General features: G+C 40.5%; 1 protein-coding gene across 1 annotated transcript in view; it reads left to right on the top strand.

Moving 5' to 3' along the window:
- The window catches only part of HIGD1B (HIG1 hypoxia inducible domain family member 1B), a 246,086-nt gene that overhangs the window by 96,546 nt on the left and 122,376 nt on the right, over positions 1–27,164 (top strand). Inside the window, exon 2 of the mRNA XM_044055108.1 lies at positions 21,548–21,649. Within this exon, the coding sequence (XP_043911043.1) occupies positions 21,548–21,649 (102 nt within the window). The remainder of the gene's footprint in view (positions 1–21,547; positions 21,650–27,164) is intronic.

A 27,164-nucleotide genomic window follows, 5' to 3' on the forward strand; every position in this document is an offset into this window, starting at 1 on the left:
ATATTGATGTGATGATATGAGGTAATGCCATATGTGCCAGGGAGAGTAGGGCAGTGCATGTGTAACATTTACCAGCATAGCCAGCTGGAGTTTTGTAAAAAAAAAAAAAAAAAAAAAAAAATATATATATATATATATATATATATATATATATATATATATGTAATTTGACTATCACACTGATTTGTACAAATGCGTGTGTTAAAAATGTATTTGTAAAGTTGCTCGTGTTAAAGAAGCATCAACAGTGGGTCCTGCTGGACAGAAGAGATATACACATGTATATCAGACAGTTATTATAACCGATTAAAATGTATATAATTTAAAAGAGAATTCTGGAAGGGAAGATATTAATCTCAGTCCAGCTAATTTTGAAAAATAAGTGGATTGGTTTAGGCCATAAAGATTTTATCTTACAGGTCTGATTGCAGCCATAGACAAAAATGTTTGGGAAAACCAGGACTACAAATCTTACTGTATTGTCCTTAGGGGTGAACTAATTGCTACCCTGGAAGGGTGTAAGTTTTTGAGATTGATTTATAGTTTTCAGATGCTACAACAGATCTTAGCAAAGCTCTGGGTATGTATTGTACCAGAGTCAGAAGACAAGAGTTGATGTCATTCTAAAACCAGCACTGAATTGATTTTCTAGATATTAGTGAGAGATATTCCGGAACTCTTCCGGCAGCACTTTGTTTTTCTGAACCTGACAGGAAAGAACTTTCACAGATCTCTCAACACAACTTCATACCTCATCTTGCCTTGCTGGAGTAAATATAGTGAGATTAGTTAAGTTATTGTTTTTCTGTATCTGTGAATCTATCCAGCTGTGTTATTTTTTATATCTCCTGTGATTGAAACTCTGGTATTTATTGTAACTAGATATTCAGTATTCTCATGTTTTCTGTCTTATTATTTATAAACAAGCTATAAAACAGGAGGCGGAAACTAGTACAGAAAAGAGTAAAATCCCAAGAAGGAAAGACATCCCTTATCAGTATCAGCAAGAAACTACAATCCCTCATTAAATCATCCAAGGATAGTGTCGAAAGAAAAATTGCCAATGACTCCAAAGATAACCACAAAGCATTCTTTAGCTATGTCAAGAACCTAAGTGGAAACTCTCAGATCTGCTGAGTTAGTGCAGAATGGCACAAAATGCACTGAACCAACTGATATTGCCAACATTCTGGCAGACAGGTTTAGTGCAAACTTCACCCCCCCCCACCCCCTAAAGGGCCGATAACCATACCAGAAGAATGTAGGGCCCCGTCAGTCACCGACACACAGGTTAAAACCACCCTATCCAAAGCCAAAAACACAGCTTCAATGGGACCGGACGGTGTTCCAGGCTGTGTCTTGCAAGAGCTCCAAAATAAACTAAGCCCTCACCTAAACACAGTGTTCAAACTCAGCCTCTCTACAGGCTATGTACCCACAGAATGGCGTACAGCAACAGTTATCCCGCTCCACAAAGGTGGAGCCACAATGGACCCCGGGAATTATTGCCCTATAAGCCTGACTAGCCTGGTCTGCAAGGCTATGGAGCACATCATCATGGAACTCATTAACAGAGACATTGGGAACCTCCAAACCTTGGACCCTACCCAGTTTGGCTTTGTTAAGGGCAGATCATGCCTCCTAAACCTGGTGGACTTCTTTGAGACAGTTACCAATACATTTGACGAGGAAAAGGAGGTCCACACAGCCTACCTAAACCTCGCAAAGGCTTTTGACACCATTCCCCATTCTAGTATTATAGATAAGCTCACCAATTTGAACATAAACCCCTACGTCATGAGATGGGTTGCCAACTGGCTCATGGATAGAACCCACATGGTGAGAGTTGCAGGCTCTATGTCCAACTCTAAACTGGATACAAGTGGTATCCCCCAGGGCTCAGTCCTAGGATCCCTCCTGTTCCGTATATACTTCTCAGAGGTACACTCAAGCATAGGAGGACTATGGCTGACCAAGTTCACAGACGACTGCAAACTAGGGGCCATAACTGATTCCCCAGCTGATACAAACACCCTCCAGAAAGGTCTCACTGAGACGGATACCTGGTGTCAAAATCATGGCCTCAAACTAAATGCCAAAAAGTGCATAGTCATCCCCTTTGGAAAAATCAAAGTACCCACAAACTACCACATAGGTGGCAGTCCCCTAAATACAGAAAATATAATAAGGGATCTGGGGACCCAATTAGATAGTAATCTCTCCTTTGATAATCATATTGCCAAGGTGGTTAGAAAATCCTTCTATGTGGCCCACCCAATCACAAAAGGGTTCGCATCTAGAACAAAAGAGGTTATTGTGCCTCTCTAGTAATCACTCATTAGACCCATCATAGAATACAACGCCCCATTTGGGATGTACCTTACAAGACACCTGCAACAGCTGGAAAGACCACAAAAGTACCTCACCAAGAGGATTACTGGCCTCAAACAGATGCCCTATGCAGCCCGACTCAAGAAACTCCAGCTGTACTCGGTTGCATACTGCTTACTCACAGGTGATCTCAGCCTGACATACAAGGCCATGTCCAACCCAGAATTGATGGACATGCTCCACCTAAAAAAAAAAACAAATCCCAGATAGCCACAAGTTCTAGAGATATAAACCTCGCCACAATGATAAATAAGACATGCTGGAGGGATAGATTCCTGTCCCAGAGACTCCCCATGCTTTGGAACAGGATTCCAATATATATCAGGCAGAGCCCCTCACTAACACTCTTCAAGAGAAACCTTGATGGGTGGATTGGAAACAAAAATTTACCCTGGGGATCACTGCAGTGGCTCTGCTGGACAGTGGCGCAGGGAACTTGGGGCACAGGGAACTAATCTAAGGGGGTGGCGAAAGCCAACACATTCTGGCTAGGCTTATAAATGCCCTTGGGCAGATAGCCTAGTACTTGCTTATGAACCTATTAAATATTTCTATACCTTTCATTGTGGCTGGTCTTTTAGAGAATAATTAACATATTGAGAGTACTTATGCTTATTTTAGTGACACTGTGGCCACTCCTGAAAGCCTTGCTGCTTTGGTCAAGCTCTGCCATTTGTATTAATATTAATTTTTCTCAGTATAATTTGGTACCCGTGTAAGAGCCTTACAGTAGCTGACTGGTGGCAGTGTAATTACCTTATAGTCTGGGTAGAGAGCAAATAATTATTTTCACAAAGTCTGCTTTTTTATGTACTTATTTTCTTAACAGGGAATGTCAAGCTAAGCAAATCCATCTTTGGTGCATCTCTAGGGAAAGTGATCTCTAGACAGTAGAGAAAAGAAACAATTTATATATGACAGTTAACCTAACCATCTTCAGTGGAAGTGATCTCCAGACAGTACAGAAAACATAAAAGGATCAGTAGCAGGTCACCTATCCTAAGCAAGTAATTGTGTGTTCAAGACATGGAAGCCACAATATTCACCTAGAGAGTTAGTAATGGCTTATAATCGGAGACATGACCATAATTCTTTATAGTATATGTTGTTTTAGCTTCTCTATGTACAATAGTTATAGGGAAAAGAAATCTCTAAGTATCTCTTAAGATTGGGTCTTGCACTATAGAAATATTGAAATTTTTTTTGTTTTTCCAGATATCTGCACAATCACCACTTTCTGAACTTCAAATTATTTGCAGATTACAGTTAACATCTAGTTAGATTACATAATATACAGTTGGATAAGACTTGAAAACATTTCTGAAAGAGCTAATACAGTGAAATATAGTCTGCTCCAAAATATGGCAAATACAAAAACACCATATAGGCATAATATTAAACAAAAAAGAAGATGGAAAACAAAATACACAAAAATCTCAGCTTTCTGCTGGGAAAAGGCTGAAAGAATAGTGCTGTAAAGTAAGGAAGTACTAATTTAGTAGTATGTGTGTAACAGTAATTAGAAAAAAGTTAAAGTGATTTCAAAACAGTTGCAAGTCCAGGTGCCACAAAGTTTTCAGCTCGGTTTTGGATGATTTCTTTGAATACTTCTCCGGCTGTACTATATTGATGTTCACTGTAACGGCTTTATCAAAGGTTACTCCATTACTGCCTCTGCACTTTTGGCTGACTTCTGAAGCAATAGCCTGACCTGATGTTTTTGCATGCACAACACACTAAAAGTTTGATGCCAAGTGCAGAAATATGACTGGTTTTGGAGGGGCAGCCTTGTATCTTTATCTAACATAACAGTCCACACCCTAAATTTTTGCTAGGGGTGGCAGAGGTTCCTGCCCAAATGTAGCACTCCTTGAAGAAAGTTATTACACTTTCTGAAAATACTCACTGTAATAGACTTTGAAAACACAGTGCAAGAGACTAATCGACAGTGGTATATCTACCCCTCCCATTCTTCTCCTGTATTGTTCTTTTCCAACTCACTCTAAAGAGCGTATACAGCCATAGTTACATTTGATAGGCATGGGTGCTGCTTGGCTGCTAGAGTATCTTCATGGAAGTAACGAACACAGCATTAGATAATGCAGAATTTATAAAGTTGTACACCTGTCAAACACCAACAGCATACACTGGTGGAAAAAGGCCAATAATGAAAGTAAGCAGAAAGCCCAAATGCCTTCCTGCAAAAGTCTTTTTAATTATCTACTTCTGAGGGTACCGCATATATGTGTGTGTTGGTGTATGCCAGTGTGTCTAACACAGGCAAGACACTGATCCTGAGAGGAATTCTACCATAACTCAAAATGGTACCCAGATTCAAATTAAAACTAATTAGCTAGGTATACAGTGTCATTCTAAGAAGATGGCCTACTATATGTCAACTTGGGATGAGATGACTGACAGGTCTACTTTCCCTGCAATGGATGGTTTGTATCTTTTGTGTCACTTCTTCCAGTATTTGCCAAAGACATAAATTGAAAGGTGAATACTTAATACAACTCACAGTGATTGAAACTGTAGATTCATTTAAGGACCTTGGTATATAGGTAGATCCAGCTATGAGTTTTTCTAATCATATCAACCATTTGGTTAGTGATACTTAGAGAACTATAGGTTGTACAAAAATATTTATGCAGCCTAGGATATCAGAAATGATGGAAGTCATTGTTTGTTAGTTACATTAAACCCAAACATGAGTATGGAATCACAATATGGAAACCATATAAGAAAATGAGCATGAGTAGACTTGGAAAGAGTACAGCGGAACTATACCAAGGGTATTCATGGATTTTAAGTGGTGGTGCTGCGGTAGCGTTGTCGCCTCACAGTAAGATGTCCTGTTCAATTCTCAGCTGGAGTGTCTTCTGTGTGGAGACATGCGTGAATGGGCGTACCTTTGTTGAAGGTTGTGCATCAGGGCTGGCAACTCAGCATGTAAAAATCTACTGCCAATCATTAGCAGACCGGAGTTCTACTGTGGCGACCCCTAACTGGGAAAAGCTGAAAGACACAACATGACATAATAAAATACCTGAACATGTACAGTGTCTCTTATAGATATCTATAAGGATTCAGGTATATAGGGCATTTAGACAGTGAAACCCTTTCTGGTCTGGGCCCTATCCATTTCGGCTTCATCAAGAGTAGGTCTTGCCTACTCAAAGCAGACAACTTCTTTGAAAGGGTCAATGAAATTGTAGGTGGAAGTCAAGTGGTTCACACAATATACCTCTATCTACCTAAAGTATTTAACATGATTCCCCCATGATGATACCATCAACAAACTCAAAGGCCCAAGTATGAACACTTTTACTGTGAGGTAGAAAGCAAATTGTCTGTCAGACAGAACATACACAGTTAAAATAGCTGAAGCCATCTCAGGAAGTAAAAGGTGACTAGTGGTGTTCTTCAGGGTTCTGTGCTGGGAAACGTGCAATTCAGTATTTATTCCTCCAACCTGCAAACCAATAATCCAGACCTATGGCTAACTAAGTTGGTTGATGACTGCAGGCTAGTGTTGATACTGGCTCAACGTCTGATACCATTTCACTGCAGCTTGTTCTACACCTTGGATATTATTGGGGTAAAAAATGCAAGCTTAAACTAAATGCTCAAAAATGCAGTTTTGTTAAATTTGGAAAACAAAGCTATTCCACAACTCACGGCATAGATGGCATAGTTCCTCAGAGTGATTCAATCATCAGAGATCTTGATATCTTCATTAATAATTCCCTGTCCTTTGACCACCTTGTTGCAACAGTAGAGAGAAAATTCTTCTATCTGGCCTAAATAATACCTAAAAATGTCTCATTTAGCTCAAAAGATGTTAGCAGCACCCTCTACTTTTCCATTATCAGACCAGTTATTAATTACAATGACCCCTTTGACATGTATTTGTCTAAAGACATCACAGGCATTTTAAGCCTAACTAAAAAGACCACAGGCCTTAAGACCCTTAGCTACCAACACACACTCTAATACTGGTCCCTATACTGCCCTCTGTGTCTCACAGACTCCTTCACAGGAACTTATGTTTAGAATACATGGCCAAAAAAGGATCCCGCTGTTCTTGAACCCCTATGACTTCACAAAACTAACAGCATTACAATCTCATGTACTAAGGATTTAAATCTTTAACAAATACAGAAGACTGCTGCCTGGTGGTGTAAACCTTGGCTCGCGATGACTGTCAGTGTTAAAGTGACACCCTGACCCCATTTGCAAAATGGGAAAAGGGGTTGAGGATGGATGGATGCTGCTATGACAAATTCATCTTCCATTGCATACCCCATTTCTGGAATAAACTACCTTTTCACATTAAACACAGTGAAACTGTAACTATATATTTGGGTCTATATCACAACATCAGAGTGTCAAAATTTCAAATGCCATAACATAAAACCCAAAACCACGAAAGCTGAAAACCTCGAAGGCTGAGAATAGTGATTTTTTTCCCTGGGAAAAAAAATGCTGTTCCAGTACAAAACTCAAAACATACGAACACTACATCCTATTTCTAATGTGGGGCTGTGCCCCCCACCCCCTACTTAAATATACCAACTTCAAGATCGCACCATAGTGGAGGAAACAGTGAAGCCGCGGAAACGGCCCACCAAATTCTTTCCCAAAGAATTCGATATTCCACCTCTTCAATATTTTCAGTCTTCGAGGTTTCCAGTTCGAGGTTTTAGTATTCGAACGTTTCAGCGTTCGAGGTTGTGATACACACCCATATATTTTACGTGTGTGTGTGTGTGTGTGTGTGTGTGTGTGTGTGTAAGATTACATCACGAAAGGTAGATAAACTCAAAAGGAGAATTACAAATGGTAGAATAAAAAAAAAAAGAGAGAATCACAAAACAAATACTTCTGCCCCACTAAAAAAAGCGTTATCAGTAAACCCCAGCTACAAAACCGAGATCAAGTGTCATTGTGGTAGTGATACTGCTAGAGAAAGGGTTTTTAATAATATAAGGTATTAAATTAAGGTTAGGGGTAAGGGTAAGGATTATAGTTATAGTCAGCACACAGTTAAGGTGGGTAGGGGGTTCCTAACAACAAGACTGTTAGTGAGAGGAAAGCTGATGGCTGAAAGACAGTATAAATAAAAAAAGCATAAAAATACACTGGTGTGTCCATACCAGTCCAAATCACCATCACATACATTCTATTTAGGGCAACTGCTAAGTCTCCACTTCATGTTAAAAGCTTTCCATAGAGATTTTCTTTGTTTGGTTACTGAAGACAGACACAAAAAGAAAAAGGTTAAAATCTTGAGAAGACAGGCAATGGGACAGGCTGGGAGTTTATGACTTTCAAAGATAGTTGAAGATGAGCAAAAAAAAAAAAAACAGAAGGAAGTTTGGGCTCAATAATATATTACCAACTACCAACTGTCACTGCATCTGGCAAATGCCAATACACATCTAAGATCCTGATGTCTCAGGCAAATATGGAGAACTCCTATTCCTCAGCAAATGAAATGTGTGAGTTGTTTATACAATTTTTTTATATTTTTTTGCCTTGAAATCAAAATTTAATTTAAGGATGCTCCTGAGAGCAGGACTTGTAAAAAATAAGATCATATTCAAACCCTGGCCAACTAATGTGTTGACAATGAAGTAGGCTAAAATTTCGGCTTTCAAGGTTCAGTCAGGAGACCAGAACTGAATGCATAGGCTTAGAACTGAATGCATAGGCTTCCTCGATTTTATCACCAAAAATCTACTTGTATCTGGAGACATACACCCAAACCCTGGACTACAAAACACTCTACTCTCTGCTAGTCAAATCTCTAGCCTATTGATTCTGAATGTCAGCATCAGAAGTATCTCTAACAAACTTTCTGACTTACACGCATTTATAGCTCACTACTCCCCTGACATACTGACCAGTACCAAGACATGGCTAAAACCCAGTATTCAAAATGAAGAAGTTCTCCCACCAGGATATAATATCCTAAGACTGGACAGAGTGGGTAAAAAGGGAGGTGGAGTTCCTATCCTCTACAAAAATACAATCAACATCAAACCTCTACAAACCCCCATACCTACATTTCAAAATGCCGAAACCTTAGGTTCAACCATAAGGATAAATGACATAAAACCTATCATCACTCTCTGCTGTTATAGTCCCCCAGGTAATAACTCTCCCATCATTGAAGAAATGTTAAAATGGGCCACAGATAATCTCCCCCAAGATGACCTGAATACTGATTGGTCAACCTGTACCTCTATCAACCCCACTAACCATATTAATCTTTACCGTTTTACCCAACTTATCAAGAACCCACTAGAATCAACAAAAAAACCCACAAACACTCTATTCTAGATTGGACACTAGTTAACTGCCCCAAACAAAACTATCAGACAGAATGCCTTCTTGATGGTCTTAGTGACCATCTGCCCACCTTCCTCCTGCGGAAACGTACCAACATAGCCAACCCCATTGTTTTTAGACAAGTCAGAGACCATCGTAAACTAAATATACAAGAACTAAACAGTATTCTAAAATATAGTAACTGGAAACCACTACAAACCCTAAATCTAGACCAAGCCGTTGACTATTTCAACAACATTCTTATCAATATCCTTGACAGAATCGCACCAATTAGGAAAATAAGAGCTAAGGCAAACTATGCACCATGGCTAACTAGGGAAACTAGAGCCCTTCTAAAGTCAAGGGGATAAGGTTTGGTAAATTTGGAAGAAAGACAATAGCCTAGCCAAACAAAGTTACCTACAACTTAGAAATCAGGTCAAGAGACAAACTAAACTCAATAGACAAAATTACTTCCTCACTATCCAAACAAACATTCAAAAGATCCCCAAAAGTTTTGGCATGCCATTAACTCTCTCCTGAAACCAGGCAAGACTACCACTCCCACTCCTAACTCCACGAATGACAACAAGGACCTTGCCTCCCAATTCAATCATCACTTCACAGAATCCATCTTAACACTATCCTCCCAACTATCTGAAAACAGCCCTACATATAACCCAACCAAATGCCCTGACAACACCCCATCCTTTACGCTCTCACCCGTTCCCACCTCAACAATTAAAAAACACCTCCTAAAACTGAAACCTACCACCCTTGCTGCTGATATTCTACCAGCCAACTTCCTAAAAATAGCTGCTGAATCCTTATCCTACCCTATTTCTATTCTTATCAATCACTCCATACAAGAAGCATATGTCCCACAGCTGTGGAAGGTATCATACATTATTCCACTACATAAAGTCAGAAACTCTTATGAATACTCAAATTATTGCCCCATTGCCATTCTATCCCCCTTATCTAAAACATTAGAGAAATGTACACATTCTCAGGTAACACAATTCCTAAACTCACACCATCTCCTCTACCCCACACAGCATGGCTTCTGACAGCACCATAGCACAACCACCACTCTGCTCTCTTTCACCAATCTGATCAACCAACATAGAAATAATAACAACTTTGTATCTGCAATATTTCTAGACCTCTCCAAAGCATTTGACATGGTTTCACATTCCTTACTACTAGACACCCTGACATCCTTATCCTTTGCTCCTTCCGCTATAGCCTGGTTTAAAAGCTGTCAAATAGGCAACAATCTGTCCAATGGCAAACTGTACTATCCCCCTTACTCCCAACTACCATAGGTGTACCACAAGGCTCCATATTAGGCCCACTTCTTTTCTCCATATTTATCAATAATCTCCATACCACCACACAGCATGCTTCACTTATACAATACACTGACGATTCAACTCTTATCTATTCAGCTCCATCACTACCCACCCTACAGCAACTCACCCAGGAATCCTTTAGTTCTGTGGAAAGTTGGATCATTCAGATCCAACTTATCCTTGTTTGTGTCTTTCGGCTTTTCCCGGTTAGGGGTCGTCACAGTGGAACTCCGGTCTGCTAATGATTGGTAGTGGATTTTTACGTACCGGGTTACCAGCCCTGATGCACAACCTTCAACGAAGGCATGCCCCATTCACGTATGCCTCCACACAGAAGACACTCTAGCTGAGAATCGAATGGGACAACTTCTTGCTATGAGGTGACAACACTAGCGCAGCACCACCACCGCAGTGTCCAACTTATCCTAAACCCTAATAAAACCAAATTACTACTTTTCACCCCCAACAAAACCATTTCTACCCCTCTATCCTTCACTAGCTCCTCCAAAAATGGCACTGTTATCTCTCCCTCTGACCATACCAAACTCCTAGGCATTGCAATTGATAAAAATCTACACTATGACATCCACATTTCACAAAGTATCAAAAAAGTCCATAAAAAATGGGAACACTATATAGGCACAGGAAATCCCTCTCAAAACAAGCACGGATTACCCTAGCCCAAACTCACCTCTTGTCTACCCTAATGTATGCTGCTCCAATTCTTACCCAGCTTAGAAAACTTGACCTTGCCAGACTTGAATTATGTTATAATAAAATCGCCAAGTTTGCAAACAACTCCACTTTTAGAACCCACCATTCCCAGGCTCTAAGGGAACTGCAATGGCTGAAACTGTCCCAGCTACTAACCTATCACCAATTAGTCATTGCCTACAATGTGGTAACACATCCAGAAAAAAACCTGCACTAGGCCAACTTCTCACCCACTATAATACAAATCGTCCTCTCCGATCTTCCGACAAACCCCTCCTATGTATCTCTAGGGCAAACAATACTGCAGGAAAAGCACTGTTCTCCCACTCCATAGCTAGAACCTGAATAATCTCCCTCCTGCTCTGATTTCTGCCCCTACCTCTTCTCACTTTAAAAACTCACTTAGAACACACTTAAAGAATAAGTGGCTATGCCCATGTATTACATACGTCCTCAAATTATTCCACTTATATACCTCACTTCCTAATATACCTACTGTAATATATATTACAGTCTAGGTCTTCTAATGCTGATTGCATTTGTATACTTATTCTGTTATTAACCATGGTTAACTATTTTTTCCTGTATATATAGGTCTTGTTATGTCTTCTGCTGTATACTGTATTTAACATATTGTTTGAAAATTCTCTGTATACTGTATTTTAACATATTGTGTAAAATTTTACTTACTGTGGAGCTTTTCTCCCTAGACCTCCACTGAAAATGGACCGGTGTCCAGTCGGACCATCCCGGTTAACAAATGTAAAATAAAATAAATAAATAAAATGTTGCAAAATATGTCAATGCAGGAGTGTCCACTGATAAATGCCAGAGGGTGGCCACAAGCAGCCCAAGAGAGTACCTCCGGTTGTGAAATGAGTGAGAACTGTGCTGCTGGTGATTATAGTACAAGTCAGCGTACACTGCCATACACCTAACTGTTCAGGCATTGTATGCCTCATATCTTTGTTCAAAGGTGAGAAGTTATCGCATGTACCTGGCTTCCTGGATTACAAAAAAACATTATGTGTAGCTAGAACTGTAGCATGGGGTGATATGAGGTGGTGCATAGTTAAGTTAATTAAGCTGGGGAGGATAAAAGGGGCCTAATGAACAAAGGAGTACAGGGACCAAATTAAGTCCATTTATACAAACTGATAAGCATATAAATCCCCCTAAAAGACTGCCAATGTGAAAATTTCTTATGGCAGATTGAGAGAAAACCAACAGTGAAAAATATAGAACTGTTTCCTAATTTAATTACAGATTGGTTGTTTAGTATATGTATATTCATTTATATATTTGCACAGCGATAACTGGTGGTAATGGGGACTACAAATACTGCCACATCTTTTTTTTTGTTTGTTTTTGACAAGGTCAATCACCAAACACCTGATGTGCGAGATCTGCTTAACTGACTTCTGACTTTTTTTTACAATTTATCTTTCCTAACATGCTATTGCTCCATTACAAACGTTGTCAGCACTGACACATTCTATAATCAGTTTATAGTTCCTAATGCTGAAATGGCAACATGCAGTGGGTAAAATGAGGCATCACTTAAAAACATCCAATAACATTCTGTGCTGATTCATGCAATCAGTGTTACGAACAATATCAGCAGACACTGTCCAACTGTGTCTAACAATCCATGGAAGTATAGCGCAAACAATTAAAGCTGCATAGTGTGAATAAGCTTTATCCTGTGGTCCTAGGTTTGACTCCTTCAGTCTCCGTTTGCATGCTAATGTAACTTGAACAAGTCACTTAAATCAGACAGTACTTCTGAATTACTCCTGAAAAGACAAGTTGTAGTCAGTATGCTTAAAGAAATAACCAGTTAATAAAATGTAAGTAAGATGTCATTACTTTAAACAGATACTACAATCTTTGTAACAAGCCGCTTTTCTGAAGGTGGCATGTGCTTCATCAGTCCACCCATGGATTATTAAACATGCTTTTTGCATTAAGCTTTAGAAATTAATTTTAGCAAGATGATACTAGGTCTGTGGCGCCGACGGATGAAGCTGACTGGGACTTAAATCATCTGTGATCAGCTAGCTGTAGAGACACTGGAGGAGTCACCCAAGAAGGGCACAAGTGTGTGACCAACTCTGGCTCACTCATGGGGAGGCAACCCAACCTGCTGCACTGCTGATACCACATGAAGGATACTGAAGTAGCAGCTGGTGCACTACAAACCAAGATGTGTGTACCTAACAAGCTATGCATTCAAGCACAGTACCCACAACCTGACCATATCCAGGAGCATGCATGGGTCACCAGGATACTAATCTGCAATTCCACAAATGTCAGACTGCCTTGCAAGGTAATGGATATGGATAAGCAGGAGAACCTTGTTTGCTGCCTGGATAATGGCTTGCACAGATGACACTCGCCCCTGGGGAAGAAATGGGCTAGTCAGGTCACTGGAGGGAAAGTGGTCAGCTGTCAGTAGGGAGAAAAAGGCATAGATAAATTAGCAGGATAATGTTATAATTTCTGAAACAGCACTAATAGTCAGCCATTCATGCCTGACAGTAAAAATGGGGAGTGGGTACATTATATTCACAGGAAAGATATAGTCAGAAAATGTGTCGCCTTTGCAGTCCTGTTTTTAAATTTGTGGATATGTATTACAACTATATAAACCATAATATCTATGGTTGTTTGTAATGAGAGTTGCAGTCAGATATTTCACAATGTTCAGCAGACTGCTATGCTGTTATCACCATGCAACACAACTAACATTTAGTAGATGGCAAGTGTCCTCTTCAGCATGCAATGAAATATTTGCATATATCCAAAAATTCTCATACTAGAAGTCTTTAATTGGGCAGTCTAATAACAATTGACCATCAGTTTAGCCACAATTACCTTATTTGACAGTCCTCTTTTACCCTTTTTGTTTAACGTATTATTTACCTGTAGTAGCACTATTATATATAATACAGAGAGTTATGATTGGGTCTCCAATCGTAACCATGCTATTATGTGTTCGGGACATGGATGCCAAGAAATTCACCTTGAGAGTGAAGCTCGAGAACACATAATAGGTTATGACTGATGAGACTCGATCATAGCTCTAAGTACATGGAGTAGATAAGACTATCAGTTATGAAAGAAAACAAAATGCAATGTGTTTTACCAGCTTTGAAAGCCAGTAAAACAATTAGCACATACTGTCCCACAGGAAGCAAATAAGGAAAAAAATTAGGAATAGTTTTTAAATACTACCCTAATTTAAAATAAGTTTCTTGCAGAGTAAGGTCTGTAAACTTCAGTGGACATAGGAGGAAATAAATTCTGGGATCAAAGGAACATCCCTTCCCTTATACCTGACCATCACAGTGCTTAAGGGGTGTGTAATGATTGTTACATCCTCTGAAAGAGCTGTGATGGCAGGGTCTTGCATTACAGTAGCATGTAACAATTTTACTTTTACCATTTTTGGAATGTAATCACGGTGCTCCATGCTCTACAATATAATATATTCTACATGTAATTAACATAAATACTATATGTATTAGATATTGTAGAATAAAGGATTGTGATTGAGCCATCCATCATAACAAGCCTGTTATACATTTCAGACAGCGATGTCAAGAAATTCACCTCAAGAGCAGAGCAAAGACTGAGAAGGGATTCTCATCATCCACGTCGAGATCACATTAGTTATTTATTATCAGACATGCCTGGTCATAATTTTCGTAGCACCTGGAACTTTAGCTGCCCCAAAATACTACAAGTTAAAGAAAGACAAAGTTGGCACTGCCTCACAGAATGGGGCAGAAGCTAAGTGTCCCTCTCATGAACAAACTGCTTTAAAAGATATTAAAACACTTCATTCTGCTACTTTTACATTTTTGTGCATGTGTCTGATAGAAAGAGACACAGTGGAAGTGTTTTTACAACTTTTAAAGTTATTTTAGCTTCTTGACACTGTTCTGTTGTGGCCACCACTGCCCACTGTTCATTCTATATCACAAAAGAGAGATCCTAATGAAGCTGAAAGGTACTTAAGTGTATCTTTTTCCCCCAAGTTTAGAGTGTTATTGTGGTGCTCCATAAGCCATCATAACATAATAGCTAATAATAAAACTATAGTAATATATTATATACTACAGTGTTACACAGCATTATTTATCTACCGTGTTTTATTACATGAGCTTAAATAATTTATATTGTTTGCACTGTTGCTGGATAACAAAGTACCATAGTAAACTTAACTTTGAAAGTAAATGTTATGGTTAGTAGCATGCAATGTTTAATACTGTTACGCCAGGTATCCAACGGACTTACAGTACAGACATATACAAGTAAGAACACTGGGTGGCTGCAGTTGGGCAAAGTTTTGTTTCTTAAAAATCTATTTGAAGGACACAATTTACATGGTGACTGCTGAGTTGTTCCCACAGGCTGCAGTTGCCATCACATCTGCCTTCCCACTTTGTGCTGCTCTCTTTCAAAACTAGCTCATATCAAAGTGGTGATTTTAATAGATGCACTGTGCTCATGTACCGTACAGTCTTGACAGTCAGAAGGAAAAAGCTTCTAAAACTGATGTATAAATAATGCAGCTGCAAAAAGAATTGACATATTCTTCCGTTTATCAACTTGGGAAGGATTTTCCTTCATGGAACCTAACTTTATCTCAGATGTAATTCTTTCACATTACTCTAAAAGCAGCCTCATGCATCCCTTCAAAAAAGAAAAGTATATCAAGATGTTCATCGTGTTACACTGCTGCAGTCATCACACTTGGGTTATCCTGCCATCAGGCGGTCCCGCAGTCGGCCCGAGTTCCAAAGTCTTGGTCCGGCGTCGGTTGCTGACGCTTCTTCCCTGACGTCAGTGTGCCACGGGTATGTAAGAGGCACCTGACGCCATTTTCTTCAGTCTTTCTTGCCGTGCGGTGCCCGAAGCAGAAGCAGTTCGCAAGTGCCGGTCGGCCGACTCCTGAGATTTTCAAATCGAATTTCAGACCGAAGTCTTCAATAAAGCTAAGTACCCCGTTGGGGAACCTTTTCTTGCCTCAGTCCGATCTCAGAAAAAGTTAACAATTGCATTTCTTGTGGGAAGCAAATACCTCATAAGGACTTTCATTCTTACTGTATTCCTTGCCTAGGCCCAGACCACGATGTCACAGGTTGTCGGTTTTGTGCTAGGTTTAATAAACGAACTATCAAACGTCGGTTCGATTTCGCCCAACATTACTTTGGTAGGAAATTTAATTATGCCATGCCATCAGAGCAACCGACGACCAGCATGCATAAAAAACGCAAGGATAAGGATAGGCAGCCTAGACCCAAACCAGACTCTGATGCCTCGGCTGGACCTGTCGCTGGTTCTCCGGTTTTCAATGAGGCGCCTACGCAGCCCCTGACGACCGCTGAATTAGAACCCCAAACGGCTTCTGATTCACAAGTGGAGAGTACTAGGCCAGCGCAGCCTTCGTCTTTAGGCCCTTCCGACTACATAGCAGAAGGAGATTACGGTGCAGTAGAAACGCCTTCGGTTGCAGAAGGTGTCTTCAGACCGACTACACTCACCATTAAATCTTATGCTAAGCTTAAAACTCCATTAAAAACTAAAAAGACTGTACATCAGTCTCCAGCACAAGGCCCCATGCATAAGAAACAAATGCTTAAGATGGCTGAAGATTTAATTACCCTAATCAGGGGTTCCCATCCCCCTCCTGAAAAAAGGCCAAGACTAGAGGAGGACTATGCTTCCTCTGACCAGGTTTCAATTTCCTCAGATTTTTCTGAGGAACAGGAATACTCTTTTCCCCCTTATGAAGATTCTGATGCTGAAGAGTATATTCCCTCAGCATCTCCTCCAGAAGACTACTCCTTTGGGGAAACTTTACATACCATGAGGGAACATTTCCACTGGGAAGGCCAGGATTATTCTGATTCTAAGAAAAGGCTCAGAGAGTTCCTTTTACTTCCCCAGCACAGACCACTTGCTACCCCTCCTGTGTTAGACATTGCGGATGATGTTTACCTAGAATCTAGTCTTAACCCAGACTCTCTACCTCCTGCTCCAGCCAAATCAGACAGATACTACAGAGTCCCTGACTCACACAAATTCCTATATAAAAGCCCTGTTGCTGACCCAGAAACAATTTCCCAGGGTCCCAAAGGGGTTAAGGCCTCCATTGCTAAAAATCCTGTAACCTCTGAAAGGGATTCCAGAGCACTAGATAGATGGGGAAAGAAGGTATACACCTCAGCTACTCTAGCTATGAGAGCCTTAAATTGCCAGTTTCACATGCTAAAATATCAGCAATTCCTAATGTCTCAATTAAAACAAAAAATGAGCACACATTCAGAGCAGCCTGATTCCAAGGAAATGCAGGATCTGTTAGATGCAGCTGAACAGGTGGGCAAACATACTTTACAATGTGGATTTGATTCATTGGAAGCTTCCTGTAGAGGAGCAGTGACTGGGTCTGTCATACGTAGACATGCTTGGCTAAAAGAACAAACCCTGCCTGATCATGTTAACGCAAAGTTATTGGATGCACCTTTACAGCAGGATATTTTATTTGGTGTAAAGGCAGAGGAGGTTTTAAAGAAAATGGAGGATAAGGCAAAATCTATGCAGACGGTCAAGGATTTTTTTACAGGTTCAACCCCCTCGGTTCAGCAGAAATTGGCCAACAAAAAACTGGTCCTTTCCAGCATCTGACAGACCATAGAGGGGCGGGGCAAATACAGATGCCCAAGGGGCAGAGGTCAGTCACAAGGCCCTTACAAACCTCGCTAATGGGGTACCGCTACCCAGAAAGGAGGAGAAGACAGGCCCCAAGCTAACAGAAGACAAACACAATGACTTAACCCTCAGACTGCCAAGCAAATCTCTCTTGGCAGCTCCCTTGGGAGGAAAATTAGCACTCTTTGCAGACAACTGGCACATCATTACAAAAGACAAATGGGTCCTAAACATTGTTTCACAAGGATACAGATTCCACTTTCACACCTTGCCAAGGATAAAAGGAATGCCAAACCTACCACCAAATCAATGGGCAGAGGCACAAAAACAAATTACAGCTCTCATGGACATGAGAGCCATTCAACAGGTACCTACACTGGAGCAAGGACAAGGATTTTACTCAAGACTCTTTCTAGTCCCCAGAAAGGACAAAGCCTGGAGACCCATTCTGGACCTTTCAATTCTAAACACCTATCTCCAAGTACCCAAATTCAAGATGCTAACACTACAGCAGCTTCTTCCCATGCTGGGCAAGAAGGCTTGGCTGGTAACGTTGGATCTCAAGGAGGCATACCTGCATGTCCCTATCAGACAAAATTGCAGAAGATACCTCCGTTTCATTGCAAGTTCAACTCATTATCAATTCTCTGCACTGCCCTTTGGCTTATCTACTGCACCCAGGGTCTTCACAAAATGCCCGGCACCAGTAATTGCATACTGCAGACAAAGAGGAATTCAAATATACCCATACCTGGACGACTGCCTTATTCAAGCAGAAAGCAAGGACATCCTTTTAAAGCATATGGCGTTTGTCAAACACCTTTTAAGTTGCCTAGGGTACACAGTAAACGAAAAAAAAAATCAAAACTAGTGCCCTCACAGAACATAACATTCCTGGGTGCCAGCTTGAATACAATGGCCCATATGGCTTATCTCAAGCCAGAAAAGCAACAACAGCTGACTCAATATTTCAAAATGATGGCAACAAAGACCCAACTCCCTGCAAGGAAAATTCTGCAGGCCTTGGGATTCATGGCATCTTGCATACTCCTAATACCATTTGCAAAACTGCATATGAGGAAATTACAATGGTACCTGAAGAGCGTATGGACCACAGCACAGCCACAGCTTGGAAACAATGATGCCACTCATTCCCTGCCTTCAACAGGAGTTCCTATGGTGGGCACAGGCATGTCACCTCAACAAGAGTCAGCCTTTTACCTTGCCCACAGCCAGGCAAACTATAACAACAGATGCATCGGACTATGCCTGGGGAGCACACATGGCAGGACAGTGCATTCAGGGCAAATGGAACACAGATCAAAGGCATCTGCATATCAATCAAAAAGAAATGCTAGCTGTACAGAATGCTCTAACAGCTTTCAAGGACCTCTTACATCCAGGACAACTCCTAATAAAGACGGACAATACCACAGTTATGTGGTACATAAACAAGCAAGGGGGCACACACTCCTATCCCCAATGCAGGCAACCTTGTGGAACACAGCACTGACTTATCAAGTTCAACTACAAGCACAATTCCTGCCAGGAAAGAAAAACACATTGGCAGACGACCTAACCAGAAACATCATGGATCCCCACGAGTGGAAACTGGATCCACAAGTATTTACAATGATAACTCAAAAATGGGGACGCCCAGACATAGATCTGTTTGCCAACCCCCAAAACTACCAACTTCGAAAATTTTGCACAAGGACATTCCACCCACTGGCTTGGAAGGTGGACGCCCTCTCATTCAGTTGGAAAACATTAACAGTGTATGCCTTTCCTCCACTGCCTCTTCTAGCAAAGGTGCTGCTGATAGTCAGATTAGAGAGGCCACAAATGATACTCATTGCTCCAGACTGGCCACGCCAAGACTGGTATCCAGTACTAAGCAACATGGCCCATGGCCCACCATGGATTTTACCCCAAATTCCTCACCTGCTCACTCAGCAAAACAATCAGATTCTACACAGCCAACTCAAGACTTTAAATCTGGCTGCATGGCAAATTACCTAAACAACCAGCCAACACCTCTATCTAAAGCTGTTATGGATGTCATTCTGGAGGCCAGGAGGCCCAACACCAGGAAAGCCTATTCAGACAAATGGAAAAGATTTTACGCATGGACCCAGGCTAAAGGCCAAAATCCCCTTGTTCCAAACATTCCTCAGATTCTACAATACTTAACTGAGATGTTGCACAAAGGACTTTCTTTTTCATCTATTAAGATCCACGCCTCAGCAATTTCAGCTCACTACAACACGGATCCTCCTTTATTTTCACATCCACTCCTAAGACAGTATCTCAGAGGGGCTAAGAAAATAAGACCGCCCAGGAGAGCACCAACACCAACTTGGGATCTCAACTTTGTTCTGGAAAAGCTTACACTACCGCCCTTTGAACCAGCTATTTCAGCAGAGTTAAAGTTTCTATCATGGACAACTGCCCTGCTACTAGCAATAACTTCAGCTAGAAGAGTCTCAGAGCTACAGGCCCTAACAGCAGTGGAGCCTTTCCTCATTTTTCATCAAGACAGAGTTGCTTTACGGACTAACCCTTCCTTTATGCCAAAGGTGGTATCCAGTGTGGCCCTAAACCAAACCATTCATTTGCCCACCTTTTTCCCAAACCCACAGAACAAAGGAGAAAGACTCCTGCACTCTTTGGACATTCACAGGCAATTACGTTACTACTTGGATAAAACTATGGCTTTCAGAAAATCTGACCAGCTCTTTGTATCCTATGCTACAGGATCACAAGGAAAAGCCATCTCAAAACAAACCATTTCAAAATGGATAGGGCATTGCATACGTTTCTGCTACACGCAGCATGGGAAACCGGTACCTGCTACCATTAGGTCCCACTCCACCAGGGCTACAGCTACATCAGCAGCCTTTCTCAGGGGGGTACCAACCAAGGATATTTTGGAAGCTGCAACTTGGATTTCAGTGCATACCTTCACCAAGCACCATCACTTACCTCTATACTCTAAGACTAGAGCTGGTTTTACCACTGCAGTTCTGCAGGGCCTACTAGCTTCTCCAAACCCTGTTTAACTCCACCACCCATCCTTAGCTTTGGGATTCAACCCAAGTGTGATGACTGTAGCAGTGTAACATGATGAACATAGTACAGTTTTGTACCTACCATAAATGTAGATGTTCGAGTGTTCACACTGCTGCAGTCCAGGTTACCCTCCCTCCATCCCCTCTGAACTACTTGAAGTTTTCTATACCTTACTATCTGATACAACCTTTGTGGTGTATTTGCTTATAACTGAAGATATTATTTGTATTTTCTGTACATGTTTCATTGGCAATATGTATTGCCCACCTACTAGGGGGCACCTGACATCTGGGGCAAGAAAAACTGAAGAAAATGGCATCGGATGCCTCTTGTATACTCCTGGCGCACTGACGTCAGGGAAGAAGTGACAGCAACCGACACCGGACCAAGACTTTGGAACTCGGGCCGACTGCGGGACCGCCTGACGGCAGGATAAACCAAGTGTGATGACTGCAGCAGTGTGAACACTCGAACATCTACATTTATGGTAGGTACAAAACTGTACTATTCTCAACTGCACAGTATGAAGCAAAAAATGAGCTAAGGAGGTAAGGATTTCTGACCAAAGATTTAATAAAGAAAAATGTGTTCCTGTTTTTGCAGGGGGGCCTAGGAAATATGCAAAGTTCTTGTGAATAGTGATGACCATTTCTAAAGGCAAAAAGCCAATACAGAGCTCAAAAAAAGGTTTCAATATTACTAACTAAAGTTAAAAATAATACTAGATGTATTTATGGGTTTTATGGCATTACAGTTCAACAGTATGCCTAGATAGGTCTAATCCCAGAAATCATAATGTACAAGCAGATTTTACACTTGCATATATGAATGTATCAATACGACAAAAATTATGTTTTTAGATAGTAGGATTATTGATATGCAGGAATTATTTACTATGAGCAATGACTTCAGATGAAAATATATTTTATTTCTACCATATTCTTTCTCTCTATTTGCAGTTGCCATGGCTTCCGGTAAAGGCTCCTGGGTGTCTGAAACTGAAAGTGGACCTACCACTAAGCTGGTTCAGAAAACTAAAGAGTCACCTTTGATTCCTGCAGGTAAGTAACCACTGTACCAAAATAAACTGAATAAAAAGTCAGCCCAGAAAGAATTAATAAAAAGTCCCAAATTCTGAGGGATGAAAGCGCTTAATTTCTTTATTAAAATTCTTAATTAAAATCTTTATTGTTTATCATTCCAGTGGTGCTGGATTCTTTCTGGGCTAACCTTTTTTGCCAAGTTTATTTTGGTTCCTCTAGTTGTTCTTGGCTGGTATTTTGTGTTTCTAAGTAAACTTTGTAAATATACGTTCCTAGAGGAAGGTTCTCCCAAAAGCAAGTGCCTAAATGTACCAGGTATCCTAATCAGTAAGTGAATTGATATTAATTTGCAAGGAAAATAACCTCAGGGTTACAGAATTGGTAATACTGGCGCAGACAAAGAAAGAGAGAGAGGCGTCTAGATGGAGCAAGAAGTGGTTCATGAATGTGAGCAATGAAATGGCAGCCACAAAGTGCCAGACGTAAATGACAGTCAACATTTGTATGGGACTACCTGCAGTTATTCTTGACCTCCATATGTTACTGTCCCAACCAGATATAAATCAGACTGCAATATCAATAAAATTAGACATACCACTGTAAAAGGATGCATAATTACACAAAATACAAATACGATTGACTATTCATTTTCTGTGAATGTAAAGAAGAAAACGTCAGTCCTACTTGTGCTATAAAATGTAGGACCCATTCCTGCAGCACAGCGAATGGACCTTTTTCTGGCAGTGCCTGTGACTGGAGTTCAGAAGAAAGTTCTAGCCAATGGTAAGTTAAGCAAAAAGGATGGATTGTGCATACACAGCCCTCTTTTCCAGAGAGAAGGGATAAATAACATAGTAATTTGTGCTTGTGGAAGTCGAACACCACTGCAACATGCTAAGAAAAGCCAAATGGCTACCAATCCCCTAAATAAACGCTCTCCTACTAGGCTCCACAATCTTTAAATATATTAATTTGGAATCCTTTTCTGACTTTACAAAAATAATTCAAGAATGGGCATGAGAGACTGCAGCTTAAGGTCTCTTTCAAGATCTGCTCCTAACCTAAAAGCCCCATAAACTAATATGAAATGCACCAGACTCTCCCATCAGGTAACAGGTACAGCTTCATAAAAAAATTCAAACTAAATGAAAAAGCTTTCTCATCAAACAGGCACAGTGGGAATGCTTCCAAACAGGAATAATTACATAAAAATGATGACACTCAAAGCACATTCAGAGCACAATTCTAACATGCGCATTATACACACAGTTGGAGTTGCTCCTAATATGTCCTTCTCCTCTAACTTATCTCCAACTTTTCCTCATAACACATCTGTACTCCATCCTTCTCAAAAATACTGTTACTTCTCCAACTTTTAACACCACAGCCCAAAAACTGTATAAAATGCATGTTTATTAATGCAGACGCCTAATAACTTACTCATTTTTCCTTTGAAAAAAAAGAACAGTTTTTTTTTTAGAGTTTACAAACTGCCATTTAGTGATTGCCATCTCAATCACATACAGACAGCACAGAAAGTGTGTGGAAGCCTACACCTACCTTTAGAAAAAGAACAATTTAACAGTTCACAATCCATCCATAAGTAACTGAAATCTTTGTGGCAATACAGCATCTCCAATAACGCAGACCTGCTTTGTTGATCATCAAGAGAAATAAGCAACATCTTTTAGCCGACTTACAGTTTCATCAAATAATTGTTAGTCTATCATCTTGTATACTTTAGATGTGAATGGTCGTTAATGCCTACAGATATACTTATTTTAAGTCTGGATCTTTTATTCTTCCTCTTGTCTTTTTTAACCTGTATCTAGTTTAACTTGTATTGGCATACTTTATTGTACATGGTTTTGTATTGGTCTGAATAAAAATTATTGATGTCAAAAATGGAAATCTTCTTTATGGCAACATATAATTTTTAAAGTGTAATTTTTTAAAATAAAGCATAAGCCAAGTGGCACTCTGTACTAGCTGGCACCAAGGGACAGTGTCAGAAGAAAAATTAAAACGAGTCACATCTGCCTCAGGTGATGAAAAACTTCTTTATTAGCAGCTAACCAGATTACACAGCATGTTGGCCAAGATGATCTCCTCTGGTCAACTTGTTTACTGACATCAACTTTTATACTGCAAGCAAAACAACTTTTTGTTACATTTCTGACCGTTGACAGTTGACAGTTGACACCTGTGGTAAACATGTTTATCATAAATCACTTCAAACCAACAGTTAGTACAGAATGCTCAAGAAGTACAGAATGTTCAGTTCCAACAATGGTAGCTCAAATTTTCCAGGAGACACAGCCTGCTAACTCTTACTCGGCCGTGCGTCCTTATCCCAGGCTTCACTGAGCTATAACCAAGTCTCTTTATTCTGAAAAGCAGAAAACAGTTATTCAGGTTCATAAGCAATGTTGCACTTTGTTCACAGATGAGGCCCATCTTTGACAGGCATATCCCAACAAATAACATGTTCACTTTGCAAGCAGAGGAAAAAGACAAATAACAGTATGTTTTTAAAACTTTTTCTCTTCACATTTCCCCCCTGAAAACACTTTTTATTTGTCTTTTTATTTCAGCAATATATGGTAAAAACTAAGTTTTTGTTTGCATACATTACTTCATTGGCAAGACAAACTTTTAAACTTCAAAAACATTTGCGAAAAGTCACATTTCAATGTATTCACTCACCAGTCTGTTGTAATTGCTGGTACATCGTCTTCGTAACAGCAGTATCAACCAGTCTTTGTAGAACACCTCTGATACAGGGTATACAACAACAACCACATACCACCACGATAGCCACAGCGACTCCAACGGACACCAGGAAACTGCTGATGAGATGACTCCATTTTCCAAACCACGCTTGTAGAAAGTCTGTAAAGGGATTATTTACCCCAGAGTTCTCTGCCAATTCTTCGGATAACATCTCCAAACCTTTCAAAGCTCGAGTGATACTTCCATCAGGCACAGTGTTGTTTGCAATATATGTACAACAGAAAGTCCCAAACATCCTGCAAACTCCTCCTTCTTTGGCCAGGAGCATATCCAACACAATTCGATTCTGCCATGCCACCTGCGAAGTGGCCTCCAGTTGTTCAGCAATTCCTTTCAGTGCATCTTTAGTTCACAAAACGCTGCTGGTTATAGTAAATGTAGTTGATCCAGTCCACATTCTTATTAGGTTGAATCCAGACAAAGATGGATGTAAAACCAGCTGCTATTTGGTTTATTGCTTTGTATTCATCAGGTACTCCTCTTGGTACGCCAATGCTATCGATGTAGACACCGTTATCGAAGGATTGCTTCGGTGCCTCTCTTTTTCTCCTACTCAACCACTTTGGCTTTATTTCAGGTTCTCGTACAAAATTGCTTGCTGGAACTGGGAAAATGTAGAGTGGCAGAATTAACCTTACAAGTGCACAAGTTCCTTTCCAGGGAATCGTAAGCCTTGATCCGAGTTTGTTGTCTCCACATAACCACCAAACGTCTGCTAAACTATGAGTTTGGTTCTCCAGAAATGGATTCTCATTGCCATTCACAGTAACATTGCAATAGTTCTGTCCCATATTGCCATAATTCTTCCCTGTGCCATCTCTGGAAATGCACATATACGAATCTGGATAAGAAATCGCTGCAGGCGGTTTCTCAACTTTGCTTATGACTGGAAAACGCTGAGTTTCATTTTTGCATTTATCTTCAGTTTTGCTGAAGAATAATTTTAACAGACACATTCGGTTACCTTCATCTCGCATCAATGGGACTGTCGCTAGTTGCTGTTTACCTTCAGCACAAAAAACACAGTTCTCATGATGTGCCTCTCGGGTACTATATTTAACCCAAGATAACCATTCATTATGGTGTACGAATCCCGTCAAGTAACAATTGTTCTTCTTCTGTGAAGGCAAAATCTGCTTTACTTGTAGCATTTTTAAGGCTTTGTACTTATTGGAGGGTCCCCAAAGGATCAGTTCCAATTGGAAGAGACACTCCGATTCCATAAACTCCTGAATCACTTTCTTGTGGTGACACAATGGTTATAGTAATTACTTCGGTACCTTGGAAATGCGCAATTTTCATTCTTTGTTGCCTGCTTGCATCTTTCTCTGGCATCACTGCATCACTTGTTTCCCATCCATTCACATCTGTTGACCACCAAACATTTGACCAGGACGTACAGTCTCTATTGCACAAGTATTTTGCATGAGTCAAGAAATCATCATTGTTCCATTTAGAACAGTCTAAAATTCCTTCACAAAGTTTCACCTTAAACACAGTAGTAACACCTGTTTGCACTTGTAGCACCACCATTCCTTTTTCTCTTGCAATTGTTCCTTCTCGTATGGACATATTTACTTTTGCCACAAAAATCATCATCATGTAACAGTTCAAATACAAGTTGAACATGGCCATCCTCCCTAAGGACTACCTCGCACCGTTGGTTTCTTCACTGGGTTTGAGATGAACTAACCCCTATTGGGCTAATCCCCCTTTGTAGCCAGACTTTGCACTCAGAGGTCCGGTGGAGTTTGACCAATATCAATGGTAGAAGGAAGAGCCTTGAGTTTTTTACAGTGGGCGATATGAATCCACGTAGTCCTCTCAGCGATCTTTACAGCCATAGGTGTCGAGATAAGCACCTGGTATGGGCCTTCCCACCTGGGGGATGACCAATTCTTTCTCTTCACAATTCGAATCCACACCCAGTCCCTGGGTGCCACGCTTAACAAGGTTTCATTTCTGGAATCTGCAAAGGAGTCATTGGTTACAAGAGATTTGACATTTAGCAGCTTCTTCATATAATCCGCTAGATCCTCTCCCCCTCACGTTCCGCTGGCAACAATCCTTGCCACTGCGGGACGTAATATGGTCCCCCAAACAAAAGTTCAAATGGTGTAAGTCCTTTGTAGGAAGGTGAGATTCGCATATACAGGAGTGCCAAAGGAAGGCACACAGTCCATGATCTATGTGTTTCTGCCATCAGTTTGCGGAGCTTACTTTTCAAGACGCCGTTGTGTCTTTCCACCAGTCCAGCTGACTGGGGATGGTAAGCACAATGATATTTAAGATCAATTTGAAACACTTGACCCAACTTCTGAACAATCTGGTTAACAAAATGAGACCCATTATCACTGTAAATGCGTCTTGGTAAACCAAATCGGGGAATTATTTCTGTAGTCAAAAGCTTTGCTACTGTTTGTACATTCGGATGCTTCACTGGAAAAGCTTCTACCCATTTAGAAAAAGCATCAATAATGACTAAACCGAACCTTTTTCCCTCTGAGGGTGTCAATTCAATAAAGTCCATACAGAGTGTGTGGAATGGATATGGAGGGGTAGGGAATGCCTGCTGAGACTTTTTAACTCCCCCCTGAGCATGATACTTTGCACATAATAAACAAGATAAACAGAATTGCTTTGCATAAGTTGAAAACCCCTTACACCAAAACACCTTAGACACTATTTGAATCATCATCTGTACTCCTACATGGGCAGGTCCATGGCTAACTAATGCTGC

This window comes from Protopterus annectens, chromosome 13.part0 (assembly GCF_019279795.1).
Source record: "Protopterus annectens isolate FY-2018-M chromosome 13.part0, PAN1.0, whole genome shotgun sequence".
NCBI classification, from domain to species: domain Eukaryota; kingdom Metazoa; phylum Chordata; order Ceratodontiformes; family Protopteridae; genus Protopterus; species Protopterus annectens.